Source organism: Pleurodeles waltl, chromosome 6 (genome assembly GCF_031143425.1).
Source record: "Pleurodeles waltl isolate 20211129_DDA chromosome 6, aPleWal1.hap1.20221129, whole genome shotgun sequence".
NCBI lineage: Eukaryota > Metazoa > Chordata > Amphibia > Caudata > Salamandridae > Pleurodeles > Pleurodeles waltl.
The window spans coordinates 12,452,974-12,469,267 of NC_090445.1; the positions used below are offsets into that span (position 1 = coordinate 12,452,974).

At 48.9% G+C, this 16,294-nt stretch overlaps 1 protein-coding gene across 1 annotated transcript in view; it reads right to left on the reverse strand.

The window, feature by feature from the left end:
* The window catches only part of LOC138299020 (uncharacterized), a 335,289-nt gene that overhangs the window by 156,095 nt on the left and 162,900 nt on the right, over window positions 1-16,294 (reverse strand). Inside the window, exon 14 of the mRNA XM_069236923.1 lies at window positions 13,130-13,216. Within this exon, the coding sequence (XP_069093024.1) occupies window positions 13,130-13,216 (87 nt within the window). The remainder of the gene's footprint in view (window positions 1-13,129; window positions 13,217-16,294) is intronic.

The window sequence follows — 16,294 nt, forward strand, 5'->3', positions numbered from 1 at the left end:
CCTCTCCACCCACACGTATGCAGTTACATAACTCACCTTCTGCTGCATAACTACTCACCTACCCCTCTCCACTCACACATATGCAGTTACATAACTCACCTTCTGCTGCATACCTACTCACCTACCCCTCTCCACCCACACATATGCAGTTACGCAACTCACCTTCTGCTGCATAACTACTCACCTACCCCTCTCCACCCACACGTATGCAGTTACATAACTCACCTTCTGCTGCATAACTACTAACCTACCCCTCTCCACCCACACATATGCAGTTACATAACTCACCTTCTGCTGCATAACTACTCACCTACCCCTCTCCACCCACACGTATGCAGTTACATAACTCACCTTCTGCTGCATAACTACTCACCTACCCCTCTCCACCCACACATATGCAGTTACATAACTCACCTTCTGCTGCATACCTACTCACCTACCCCTCTCCACCCACACATATGCAGTTACGCAACTCACCTTCTGCTGCATAACTACTCACCTACCCCTCTCCACCCACACGTATGCAGTTACATAACTCACCTTCTGCTGCATAAATACTCACCTACCCCTCTCCACCCACACCTATGCAGAGTTACATAACTCACGTTCTGCTGCATAACTACTCACCTACCCCTCTCCACCCACACATGTGCAGTTACATAAGTCACCTTCTGCTGCATACCTACTCATCTACCCTCTCCACCCACACGTGTGGAGAGTTACATAACTCACCTTCTGCTGCATAACTACTCACCTACCCCTCTCCACCCACACGTATGCAGTTACATAACTCACCTTCTGCTGCATAAGTACTCACCTACCCCTCTCCACCCACACGTATGCAGTTACATAACTCACCTTCTGCTGCATAAGTACTCACCAACCCTCTCCACCCACATGTATGCAGAGTTACACAACTCACCTTCTGCTGCATAACTACTCACCTACCACTCTCCACCCACACGTATGCAGTTACATAAGTCACCTTCTGCTGCATAACTACTCACCTACCCCTCTCCACCCACACGTGTGCAGTTACATAACTCACCTTCTGCTGCATAACTACTCACCTATCCCTCTCCACCCACACGTATGCAGAGTTAACATAACTCACCTTCTGCTGCATAACTACTCACCTACCCCTCCCCACCCACACGTATGCAGAGTTAACATAACTCACCTTCTGCTGCATAACTACTCACCTACCCCTCCCCACCCACACGTATGCAGAGTTACATAACTCACCTTCTGCTGCATAACTACTCACCTACCCCTCTCCACCCACATGTATGCAGTTACATAACTCACCTTCTGCAGCATAACTACTCAGCTACCCCTCTCCACCCACATGTATGCAGTTACATAACTCACCTTCTGCAGCATAACTACTCACCTACCCCTCTCCACCCACACCTATGTAGTTACATAACTCACCTTCTGCAGCATAACTACTCACCTACCCCTCTCCACCCACACGTGTGCAGCTACATAACTCACCTTCTGCAGCATAACTACTCACCTACCCCTCTCCACCCACACGTGTGCAGAGTAACATAACTCACATTCTGCTGCATAACTACTCACCTACCCCTCTCCACCCACACATATGCAGTTACATAACTCACCTTCTGCTACATAACTATTCACCTACCCCTCCCCACCCACACGTATGCAGTTACATAACTCACCTTCTGCTGCACAGTTACATAACTCACCTTCTGCTGCATAACTACTCACCTACCCCTCTCCACCCACACGTATGCAGAATTACGTAACACCTTCTGATGCATAACCACTCACTGACCCATCTCCACCCACATGTGTGTACAGGGAGTGCAGAATTATTAGGCAAGTTGTATTTTTGAGGATTAATTTTATTATTGAACAACAACCATGTTCTCAATGAACCCAAAAAACTCATTAATATCAAAGCTGAATATTTTTGGAAGTAGTTTTTAGTTTGTTTTTAGTTTTAGCTATGTTAGGGGGATATCTGTGTGTGCAGGTGACTATCACTGTGCATAATTATTAGGCAACTTAACAAAAAAAAATATATACCCATTTCAATTATTTATTATTACCAGTGAAACCAATATAACATCTCAACATTCACAAATATACATTTCTGACATTCAAAAACAAAACAAAAACAAATCAGTGACCAATATAGCCACCTTTCTTTGCAAGGACACTCAAAAGCCTGCCATCCATGGATTCTGTCAGTGTTTTGATCTGTTCACCATCAACATTGCGTGCAGCAGCAACCACAGCCTCCCAGACACTGTTCAGAGAGGTGTACTGTTTTCCCTCCTTGTAAATCTCACATTTGATGATGGTCCACAGGTTCTCAATGGGGTTCAGATCAGGTGAACAAGGAGGCCATGTCATTAGATTTCCTTCTTTTATACCCTTTCTTGCCAGCCACGCTGTGGAGTACTTGGACGCGTGTGATGGAGCATTGTCCTGCATGAAAATCATGTTTTTCTTGAAGGATGCAGACTTCTTCCTGTACCACTGCTTGAAGAAGGTGTCTTCCAGGAACTGGCAGTAGGACTGGGAGTTGAGCTTGACTCCATCCTCAACCCGAAAAGGCCCCACAAGCTCATCTATGATGATACCAGCCCAAACCAGTACTCCACCTCCACCTTGCTGGCGTCTGAGTCGGACTGGAGCTCTCTGCCCTTTACCAATCCAGCCACGGGCCCATCCATCTGGCCCATAAAGACTCACTCTCATTTCATCAGTCCATAAAACCTTAGAAAAATCAGTCTTGAGATATTTCTTGGCCCAGTCTTGATGTTTCAGCTTGTGTGTCTTGTTCAGTGGTGGTCGTCTTTCAGCCTTTCTTACCTTGGCCATGTCTCTGAGTATTGCACACCTTGTGCTTTTGGGCACTCCAGTGATGTTGCAGCTCTGAAATATGGCCAAACTGGTGGCAAGTGGCATCGTAGCAGCTGCACGCTTGACTTTTCTCAGTTCATGGGCAGTTATTTTGCGCCTTGGTTTTTCCACACGCTTCTTGCGACCCTGTTGACTATTTTGAATGAAACGCTTGATTGTTCGATGATCACGCTTCAGAAGCTTTGCAATTTTAAGAGTGCTGCATCCCTCTGCAAGATATCTCACTATTTTTTACTTTTCTGAGCCTGTCAAGTCCTTCTTTTGACCCATTTTGCCAAAGGAAAGGAAGTTGCCTAATAATTATGCACACCTGATATAGGGTGTTGATGTCATTAGACCACACCCCTTCTCATTACAGAGATGCACATCACCTAATATGCTTAATTGGTAGTAGGCTTTCGAGCCTATACAGCTTGGAGTAAGACAACATGCATAAAGAGGATGATGTGGTCAAAATACTCATTTGCCTAATAATTCTGCACTCCCTGTAGTTACATAACTCACCTTCTGCTGCATAACTACTCACCTATCCCTCTCCACCCACATGTGAGCAGTTACATACCTCACCTTCTGCTGCATAACTACTCACTTACCCTTCTCCACCCACATGAATGCAGAGTTACATAACTCACCTTCTCCTGCATAACTACTCACCTACCCCTCTCTACCCACACAGATGCAGAGCTACATAACTCACCTTCTGCAACAGAACTACTCACCTACCCCTCTCCACACACACATATGCAGAGTTACAAAACTCACCTTCTGCAGCATAACTACTCACCTACCCCTCTCCACCCACACGTGTGCAGTTACATAACTCACCTTCTGCTGCATAACCACTCACCTGTCCCTCCCCACCCACACGTATGCAGTTACATAACTCACCTTCTGCTGCATAACTACTCACCTACCCCTCTCCACCCACACATATGCAGTTACATAACTCACCTTCTGCTGCATAACTACTCACCTACCCCTCTCCACCCACACGTATGCAGTTACATAACTCACCTTCTGCTGCATAACTACTCACCTACCCCTCTCCACCCACACATATGCAGTTACATAACTCACCTTCTGCTGCATACCTACTCACCTACCCCTCTCCACCCACACATATGCAGTTACGCAACTCACCTTCTGCTGCATAACTACTCACCTACCCCTCTCCACCCACACGTATGCAGTTACATAACTCACCTTCTGCTGCATAAATACTCACCTACCCCTCTCCACCCACACCTATGCAGAGTTACATAACTCACGTTCTGCTGCATAACTACTCACCTACCCCTCTCCACCCACACATGTGCAGTTACATAAGTCACCTTCTGCTGCATACCTACTCATCTACCCTCTCCACCCACACGTGTGGAGAGTTACATAACTCACCTTCTGCTGCATAACTACTCACCTACCCCTCTCCACCCACACGTATGCAGTTACATAACTCACCTTCTGCTGCATAAGTACTCACCTACCCCTCTCCACCCACACGTATGCAGTTACATAACTCACCTTCTGCTGCATAAGTACTCACCAACCCTCTCCACCCACATGTATGCAGAGTTACACAACTCACCTTCTGCTGCATAACTACTCACCTACCACTCTCCACCCACACGTATGCAGTTACATAAGTCACCTTCTGCTGCATAACTACTCACCTACCCCTCTCCACCCACACGTGTGCAGTTACATAACTCACCTTCTGCTGCATAACTACTCACCTACCCCTCTCCACCCACACGTGTGCAGTTACATAACTCACCTTTTGCTGCATAACTACTCACCTACCCCTCTCCACCCACACGTGTGCAGTGACATAACTCACCTTCTGCTGCATACCTACTCACCTACCCCTCTGCACCCACACGTATGCAGAGTTACATAACTCACCTTCTGCCGCAGAACTACTCACCAATCCCTCTCCACCCACACGTGTGCAGTTACATAACTCACCTTCTGCTACATAACTACTCACCTACCCCTCTCCACCCACACGTATAGTTCCATAACTCACCTTCTGCTACATAACTACTCACCAATCCCTCTCCACCCACACGTGTGCAGTTACATAACTCACCTTCTGCTGCATACCTACTCACCTGTCCCTTTCCACCCACACGTATGCAGAGTTACATAACTCACCTTCTGCTGCATAACTACTCACCAATCCCTCTCCACCCACACGTATGCAGTTACATAACTCACCTTCTGCTGCATAACTACTCACCAATCCCTCTCCACCCACACGTATGCAGAGTTACATAACTCACATTCTGCTGCATAACTACTCACCAATCCCTCTCCACCCAAACGTATGCAGTTACATAACTCACCTTCTGCCGCATAACTACTCACCTACCCCTCTCCACCCAAACGTATGCAGTTACATAACTCACCTTCTGCTGCATAACTACTCACCTACCCCTCTCCACCCACACGTATGCAGTTACATAACTCACCTTCTGCCGCATAACTACTCACCTACCCCTCTCCACCCACACGTATGCAGTTACATAACTCACCTTCTGCTGCATAACTACTCACCTACCTCTCTCGACCCACACGTATGCAGAGTTAACATAACTCACCTTCTGCTGCATAACTACTCACCTACCCCTCTCCACCCACACGTATGCAGAGTTACATAACTCACCTTCTGCTACATAACTACTCACCTACCCCTCTCCATTACATAACTCAGTTTCTGCTGCATAACTACTCACCTGTGCCTCCCCACCCACATGTATGCAGTTACTTAACTCACTTTGTGCTACATAATCACTCACCTACGCTCTCCACCCACACGTATGCAGTTACATAACTCACCTTCTGCTGCATAACTACTCCCCTACCTTCTCCACCCACACTTGTGCAGTCACATAACTCTCCTTCTGCTGCATAACTACTCACCTATCCCTCTCCACCCACATGTGTGCAGAGTTACAAACTCACCTTCTGCTGCATAACTACTCACCTACCCCTCTCCACCCACACGTATGCAGTTACATAACTCACCTTCTGCCGCATAACTACTCACCTACCCCTCTTCACCCACACGTATGCCGTTACATAACTTACCTTCTGCAGCATAACTACTCACCTACGCTCTCCACCCACACGTATGCAGTTACATAACTCACTTTCTGCTGCATAACTACTCACCTACCCCTCTCCTCCCACACGTATGCAGTTACATAACTCACCTTCTGCTGCATAACTACTCACCTACCCCTGTCCACCCACACGTATGCAAAGTTACATAACTCACCTTGTGCTGCATAACTACTCACCTACCCCTCTCCACCCACACGTGTGCAGTTACATAACTCACCTTCTGCTGCATAACTACTCACCTACCCCTCTCCACCCACACGTATGCAGTTACATAACTCACCTTCTGCTGCATAACTACTCACCTATCCCTTTCCACCCACACGTATGCAGTTACATAACTCACCTTCAGCTGCATAACTACTCACCTACCCCTCTCCACCCACACGTATAGTTACATAACTCACCTTCTGCTGCATAACTACTCAACTACCCCTCTCCAACCACACGTATGCAGAGTTACATAACTCACCTTCTGCTGCATAACTACTCACCTACCCCTCTCCACCCACACGTGTGCAGTTACATAACTCACCTTCCGCTGCATAACTACTCACCTACCCCTCTCCACCCACACGTGTGCAGAGTTACATAACTCACCTTCTGCTGCATAACTACTCACCTACCCCTCTCCACCCACACATATGCAGAGTTACATAACTCACCTTCTGCTGCATAACTACTCACCTATCCCTCTCCACCCACACGTATGCAGTTACATAACTCACCTTCCGCTGCATAACTACTCACCTACCCCTCTCCACCCACACGTGTGCAGAGTTACATAACTCACCTTCCGCTGCATAACTACTCACCTACCCCTCTCCACCCACACGTGTGCAGGGTTACATAACTCACCTTCTGCTGCATAACTACTCACCTACCCCTCTCCACCCACACGTATGCAGTTACATAACTCACCTTCTGCAGCATAACTACTCACCTACCCCTCTCCACCCACACGTATGCAGTTACATAACTCACCTTCTGCTGCATAACCACTCACCAATCCCTCTCAACCCACACGTGTGCAGCTACATAACTCACCTTCTGCTGCATAACAACTCACCTATCCCTCTCCACCCACACGTGTGCAGAGTTACAAACTCACCTTCTGCAGCATAACTACTCACCTATCCCTCTCCACCCACACGTATGCAGAGTTAACATAACTCACCTTCTGCTGCATAACTACTCACCTACCCCTCCCCACCCACACGTATGCAGAGTTAACATAACTCACCTTCTGCTGCATAACTACTCACCTACCCCTCCCCACCCACACGTATGCAGTTACATAACTAACCTTCTGTTGCATAACTACTCACCTACCCCTCTCCACCCACACTTATGCAGAGTTACATAACTCACCTTCTGCTGCATAACTACTCACCTACCCCTCTCCACCCACATGTATGCAGTTACATAACTCACCTTCTGCAGCATAACTACTCACCTACCCCTCTCCACCCACACGTATAGTTACATAACTCACCTTCTGCTGCATAACTACTCAACTACCCCTCTCCACCCACACGTATGCAGAGTTACATAACTCACCTTCTGCTGCATAACTACTCACCTACCCCTCTCCACCCACACATGTGCAGAGTTACATAACTCACCTTCTGCTGCATAACTACTCACCTACCCCTCTCCACCCACACATATACAGAGTTACATAACTCACCTTCTGCTGCATAACTACTCACCTACCCCTCTCCACCCACACGTATGCAGAGTTACATAACTCACCTTCTGCTGCATAACTACTCACCTACCCCTCTCCACCCACACGTATGCAGTTACATAACTCACCTTCTGCAGCATAACTACTCACCTACCCCTCTCCACCCACACGTATGCAGTTACATAACTCACCTTCTGCTGCATAACCACTCACCAATCCCTCTCAACCCACACGTGTGCAGCTACATAACTCACCTTCTGCTGCATAACTACTCACCTATCCCTCTCCACCCACACATGTGCAGAGTTACAAACTCACCTTCTGCAGCATAACTACTCACCTATCCCTCTCCACCCACACGTATGCAGAGTTAACATAACTCACCTTCTGCTGCATAACTACTCACCTACCCCTCCCCACCCACACGTATGCAGTTACATAACTAACCTTCTGCTGCATAACTACTCACCTACCCCTCTCCACCCACACGTATGCAGTTACATAACTCACCTTCTGCTGCATACCTACTCACCTACCCCTCTCCACCCACACGTATGCAGTTACATAACTCACCTTCTGCTGCATAACTACTCACCTACCCCTCTCCACCCACATGTATGCAGTTACATAACTCACCTTCTGCAGCATAACTACTCACCTACCCCTCTCCACCCACACCTATGTAGTTACATAACTCACCTTCTGCAGCATAACTACTCACCTACCCCTCTCCACCCACACGTGTGCAGCTACATAACTCACCTTCTGCAGCATAACTACTCACCTACCCCTCTCCACCCACACGTGTGCAGAGTAACATAACTCACCTTCTGCTGCATAACTACTCACCTACCCCTCTCCACCCACACCTATGTAGTTACATAACTCACCTTCTGCTGCATAACTACTCACCTACCCCTCTCCACCCACACCTATGTAGTTACATAACTCACCTTCTGCAGCATAACTACTCAACTACCCCTCTCCACCCACACGTATGCAGAGTTACATAACTCACCTTCTGCTGCATAACTACTCACCTACCCCTCTCCACCCACACGTGTGCAGAGTTACATAACTCACCTTCTGCTGCATAACTACTCACCTACCCCTCTCCACCCACACATATGCAGAGTTACATAACGCACCTTCTGCTGCATAACTACTCACCTACCCCTCTCCACCCACACGTATGCAGAGTTACATAACTCACCTTCTGCTGCATAACTACTCACCTACCCCTCTCCACCCACACGTATGCAGTTACTTAACTCACCTTCTGCAGCATAACTACTCACCTACCCCTCTCCACCCACACGTATGCAGTTACATAACTCACCTTCTGCTGCATAACCACTCACCAATCCCTCTCAACCCACACGTGTGCAGCTACATAACTCACCTTCTGCTGCATAACTACTCACCTATCCCTCTCCACCCACACGTGTGCAGAGTTACAAACTCACCTTCTGCAGCATAACTACTCACCTATCCCTCTCCACCCACACGTATGCAAAGTTAACATAACTCACCTTCTGCTGCATAACTACTCACCTACCCCTCCCCACCCACACGTATGCAGTTACATAACTAACCTTCTGCTGCATAACTACTCACCTACCCCTCTCCACCCACACGTATGCAGAGTTACATAACTCACCTTCTGCTGCATAACTACTCACCTACCCCTCTCCACCCACATGTATGCAGTTACATTACTCACCTTCTGCAGCATAACTACTCACCTACCCCTCCCCACCCACACGTATGCAGTTACATAACTAACCTTCTGCTGCATAACTACTCACCTACCCCTCTCCACCCACACGTATGCAGAGTTACATAACTCACCTTCTGCTGCATAACTACTCACCTACCCCTCTCCACCCACATGTATGCAGTTACATAACTCACCTTCTGCAGCATAACTACTCACCTACCCCTCTCCACCCACACCTATGTAGTTACATAACTCACCTTCTGCAGCATAACTACTCACCTACCCCTCTCCACCCACACGTGTGCAGCTACATAACTCACCTTCTGCAGCATAACTACTCACCTACCCCTCTCCACCCACACGTGTGCAGTTACACAACTCACCTTCTGCTGCATAACTACTCACCTACCCCTCTCCACCCACACCTATGTAGTTACATAACTCACCTTCTGCTGCATAACTACTCACCTACCCCTCTCCACCCACACCTATGTAGTTACATAACTCACCTTCTGCAGCATAACTACTCAACTACCCCTCTCCACCCACACGTATGCAGAGTTACATAACTCACCTTCTGCTGCATAACTACTCACCTACCCCTCTCCACCCACACGTGTGCAGAGTTACATAACTCACCTTCTGCTGCATAACTACTCACCTACCCCTCTCCACCCACACGTATGCAGAGTTACATAACTCACCTTCTGCTGCATAACTACTCACCTACCCCTCTCCACCCACACGTATGCAGAGTTACATAACTCACCTTCTGCTGCATAACTACTCACCTACCCCTCTCCACCCACACGTATGCAGTTACATAACTCACCTTCTGCAGCATAACTACTCACCTACCCCTCTCCACCCACACGTATGCAGTTACATAACTCACCTTCTGCAGCATAACCACTCACCAATCCCTCTCAACCCACACGTGTGCAGCTACATAACTCACCTTCTGCTGCATAACTACTCACCTATCCCTCTCCACCCACACGTGTGCAGAGTTACAAACTCACCTTCTGCAGCATAACTACTCACCTATCCCTCTCCACCCACACGTATGCAAAGTTAACATAACTCACCTTCTGCTGCATAACTACTCACCTACCCCTCCCCACCCACACGTATGCAGTTACATAACTAACCTTCTGCTGCATAACTACTCACCTACCCCTCTCCACCCACACGTATGCAGAGTTACATAACTCACCTTCTGCTGCATAACTACTCACCTACCCCTCTCCACCCACATGTATGCAGTTACATTACTCACCTTCTGCAGCATAACTACTCACCTACCCCTCCCCACCCACACGTATGCAGTTACATAACTAACCTTCTGCTGCATAACTACTCACCTACCCCTCTCCACCCACACGTATGCAGAGTTACATAACTCACCTTCTGCTGCATAACTACTCACCTACCCCTCTCCACCCACATGTATGCAGTTACATAACTCACCTTCTGCAGCATAACTACTCACCTACCCCTCTCCACCCACACCTATGTAGTTACATAACTCACCTTCTGCAGCATAACTACTCACCTACCCCTCTCCACCCACACGTGTGCAGCTACATAACTCACCTTCTGCAGCATAACTACTCACCTACCCCTCTCCACCCACACGTGTGCAGTTACACAACTCACCTTCTGCTGCATAACTACTCACCTACCCCTCTCCACCCACACCTATGTAGTTACATAACTCACCTTCTGCTGCATAACTACTCACCTACCCCTCTCCACCCACACCTATGTAGTTACATAACTCACCTTCTGCAGCATAACTACTCAACTACCCCTCTCCACCCACACGTATGCAGAGTTACATAACTCACCTTCTGCTGCATAACTACTCACCTACCCCTCTCCACCCACACGTGTGCAGAGTTACATAACTCACCTTCTGCTGCATAACTACTCACCTACCCCTCTCCACCCACACGTATGCAGAGTTACATAACTCACCTTCTGCTGCATAACTACTCACCTACCCCTCTCCACCCACACGTATGCAGAGTTACATAACTCACCTTCTGCTGCATAACTACTCACCTACCCCTCTCCACCCACACGTATGCAGTTACATAACTCACCTTCTGCAGCATAACTACTCACCTACCCCTCTCCACCCACACGTATGCAGTTACATAACTCACCTTCTGCAGCATAACCACTCACCAATCCCTCTCAACCCACACGTGTGCAGCTACATAACTCACCTTCTGCTGCATAACTACTCACCTATCCCTCTCCACCCACACGTGTGCAGAGTTACAAACTCACCTTCTGCAGCATAACTACTCACCTATCCCTCTCCACCCACACGTATGCAGAGTTAACATAACTCACCTTCTGCTGCATAACTACTCACCTACCCCTCCCCACCCACACGTATGCAGTTACATAACTAACCTTCTGCTGCATAACTACTCACCTACCCCTCTCCACCCACACGTATGCAGAGTTACATAACTCACCTTCTGCTGCATAACTACTCACCTACCCCTCTCCACCCACATGTATGCAGTTACATAACTCACCTTCTGCAGCATAACTACTCACCTACCCCTCTCCACCCACACCTATGTAGTTACATAACTCACCTTCTGCAGCATAACTACTCACCTACCCCTCTCCACCCACACGTGTGCAGCTACATAACTCACCTTCTGCAGCATAACTACTCACCTACCCCTCTCCACCCACACGTGTGCAGTTACATAACTCACCTTCTGCTGCATAACTACTCACCTACCCCTCTCCACCCACACCTATGTAGTTACATAACTCACCTTCTGCTGCATAACTACTCACCTACCCCTCTCCACCCACACCTATGTAGTTACATAACTCACCTTCTGCAGCATAACTACTCACCTACCCCTCTCCACCCACACGTGTGCAGCTACATAACTCACCTTCTGCTGCATAACTACTCACCTACCCCTCTCCACCCACACGTGTGCAGTTACATAACTCACCTTCTGCTGCATAACCACTCACCTGTCCCTCTCCACCCACACGTATGCAGTTACATAACTCACCTTCTGCCGCATAACTACTCACCTACCTCTCTCGACCCACACGTATGCAGAGTTAACATAACTCACCTTCTGCCGCATAACTACTCACCTACCCCTCTCCACCCACACGTATGCAGTTACATAACACACCTTCTGCAGCATAACTACTCACCAATCCCTCTCCACCCACACGTATGCAGTTACATAACACACCTTCTGCTGCATACCTACTCACCTACCCCTCTCCACCCACACGTATGCAGTTACATAACACACCTTCTGCAGCATAACTACTCACCTACCCCTCTCCACCCACACGTATGCAGTTACATAACTCACCTTCTGCTGCATAACTACTCACCTACCCCTCTCCACCCACACGTATGCAGTTACTTAACTCACTTTGTGCTACATAATCACTCACCTACCCCACATGCATGTAGAGTTACTAAGCTCCCCTATTCTTCTCAATAGATATGCATGCAGAGGGCCACAATGTACATAGTTCACTTTCCGCCACATACCCACTCACCTACCCCTCTCCATCCACATGTATGCAAAGGGCCACAGGTTATGTGGCTAGCTTTCCTCCCCCATCTAATCAGCCACCCCTCTTCACCCTTGTGCATGCAGAGAGCCCCAAGTCACAGCACTCACCTTCACAAAACAGAACCTGATGAAGTTTTCAAAATGCTTCTTGTGATCTGGTGCATAGAAGGCAGACACAGGGATTGCAGCTAGATGCTGGGGGAGAAGAGACAAAGTTACACCAGCTTCTGAAGCGCCTTCTTTCGCTAGGCGGTCTGATCTAGTTGTGCGTTAGTCTGTACCCCTCCACATACTTTATATCCCCAGCCCCGCTCCCTTCTTCCAGCACCACTGGGACCCTACAGTCTTCCCTCTTCTACTTTCAGTCTTCACTATCGTTTAGGCTTCATTTAACGCTTACAGTCTCTCTACACTGCTGCACCCTGACTCCTCACCTTATCTAATGTTTTTCTGATTCTTCAGAATCCCTCTTTCCACCATAGTCGTTCTGCTCCCCAAGACCCGGTGCACCCCGCTGTTGCCTACAGTCGTGGCTCTCTTGCCTCTCCTCTCCATGTCTGTTGCTGGTTTTTATTTTCTTTACTTTTGCAATTTAACATAGCGCCGACATGGCCCGAAGCCATCCGAGCGCTTTACAACAATGGCAGGATACATGCGAGTTCCAGTTCCAGTAATTAAACTTGGACGTTTACATCAGTAGATACGAGCAGGAGTTACCACGAGACAATTACAGCAGCTGGTCCAAGGACGTACACAGTTAAAGCATCGATTTAGATGGTGGGGTCCCATAACAAAGACAGTCCAGATCCTGGTGGACAGAGTACTCAAGTCTGGTTGAGGGTGATTGTAAGGAAATGCCTCCTTGGCATGGTTGCCCCCTGACTTTTTGCCTTTGCTGATGCTATGTTTACAATTGAAAGTGTGCTGAGGCCTGCTAACCAGGCCCCAGCACCAGTGTTCTTTCCCTAACCTGTACTTTTGTATCCACAATTGGCAGACCCTGGCATCCAGATAAGTCCCTTGTAACTGGTACTTCTAGTACCAAGGGCCCTGATGCCAAGGAAGGTCTCTAAGGGCTGCAGCATGTCTTATGCCACCCTGGAGACCTCTCACTCAACACAGACACACTGCTTGCCAGCTTGTGTGTGCTAGTGAGGACAAAACGAGTAAGTCGACATGGCACTCCCCTCAGGGTGCCATGCCAGCCTCTCACTGCCTATGCAGTATAGGTAAGACACCCCTCTAGCAGGCCTTACAGCCCTAAGGCAGGGTGCACTATACCATAGGTGAGGGTACCAGTGCATGAGCATGGTACCCCTACAGTGTCTAAACAAAACCTTAAGACATTGTAAGTGCAGGGTAGCCATAAGAGTATATGGTCTGGGAGTCTGTCAAACACGAACTCCACAGCACCATAATGGCTACACTGAAAACTGGGAAGTTTGGTATCAAACTTCTCAGCACAATAAATGCACACTGATGCCAGTGTACATTTTATTGCAAAATACACCCCAGAGGGCACCTTAGAGGTGCCCCCTGAAACTTAACCGACTATCTGTGTAGGCTGACTAGTTCCAGCAGCCTGCCACACTAGAGACATGTTGCTGGCCCCATGGGGAGAGTGCCTTTGTCACTCTGAGGCCAGTAACAAAGCCTGCACTGGGTGGAGATGCTAACACCTCCCCCAGGCAGGAGCTGTAACACCTGGCGGTGAGCCTCAAAGGCTCACCCCTTTGTCACAGCACCGCAGGACACTCCAGCTAGTGGAGTTGCCCGCCCCCTCCGGCCCCGGCCCCCACTTTTGGCGGCAAGGCCGGAGAAAATAATGAGAATAACAAGGAGGAGTCACTGACCAGTCAGGACAGCCCCTAAGGTGTCCTGAGCTGAGGTGACTCTAACTTTTAGAAATCCTCCATCTTGCAGATGGAGGATTCCCCCAATAGGGTTAGGATTGTGACCCCCTCCCCTTGGGAGGAGGCACAAAGAGGGTGTACCCACCCTCAGGGCTAGTAGCCATTGGCTACTAACCCCCCAGACCTAAACACGCCCTTAAATTTAGTATTTAAGGGCTACCCTGAACCCTAGAAAATTAGATTCCTGCGACAACAAGAAGAAGGACTGCCCAGCTGAAAACCCCTGCAGAGGAAGACCAGAAGACACCAACTGCCTTGGCTCCAGAAACTCACCGGCCTGTCTCCTGCCTTCCAAAGAACTCTGCTCCAGCGACGCCTTCCAAAGGGACCAGCGACCTCTGAATCCTCTCAGGACTGACCTGCTTCGACGACGACCAGAAACTCCTGAGGACAGCGGACCTGCTCCAAAAAGACTGCAACTTTGTTTCAAGGAGCAGCTTTAAAGACCCCTGCAACTCCCCGCAAGAAGCGTGAGACTTGCAACACTGCACCCGGCGACCCCGACTCGGCTGGTGGAGAACCAACACCTTAGGGAGGACCCCCGGACTACTCTCCGACTGTGAGTACCAAAACCTGTCCCCCCTGAGCCCCCACAGCGCCGCCTGCAGAGGGAATCCCGAGGCTTCCCCTGACCGCGACTCTCTGAAACCTAAGTCCCGACGCCTGGAAAAGACCCTGCACCCGCAGCCCCCAGGACCTGAAGGACCGGACTTTCACTGGAGAAGTGACCCCCAGGAGTCCCTCTCCCTTGCCCAAGTGGAGGTTTCCCCGAGGAAGCCCCCCCTTGCCTGCCTGCAGCGCTGAAGAGATCCGTTGATCTCTCATAGACTAACATTGCAAACCCGACGCTTGTTTCTACACTGCACCCGGCCGCCCCCGCGCTGCTGAGGGTGAAATTTCTGTGTGGGCTTGTGTCCCCCCCGGTGCCCTACAAAACCCCCCCTGGTCTGCCCTCCGAAGACGCGGGTACTTACCTGCAAGCAGACCGGAACCGGGGCACCCCCTTCTCTCCATTATAGCCTATGCGTTTTGGGCACCCTTTTGAACTCTGCACCTGACCGGCCCTGAGCTGCTGGTGTGGTGACTTTGGGGTTGCTCTGAACCCCCAACGGTGGGCTACCTTGGACCAAGAACTGAACCCTGTAAGTGTCTTACTTACCTGGTAAAACTAACAAAAACTTACCTCCCCCAGGAACTGTGAAAATTGCACTGTGTCCACTTTTAAAGTAGCTATTTGTGAATAACTTGAAAAGTATACATGCAATTGAAATGATTCAAAGTTCCTAATGTACTTACCTGCAATACCTTTCAAACAAGATATTACATGTTAAATTTGAACCTGTGGTTCTTAAAATAAACT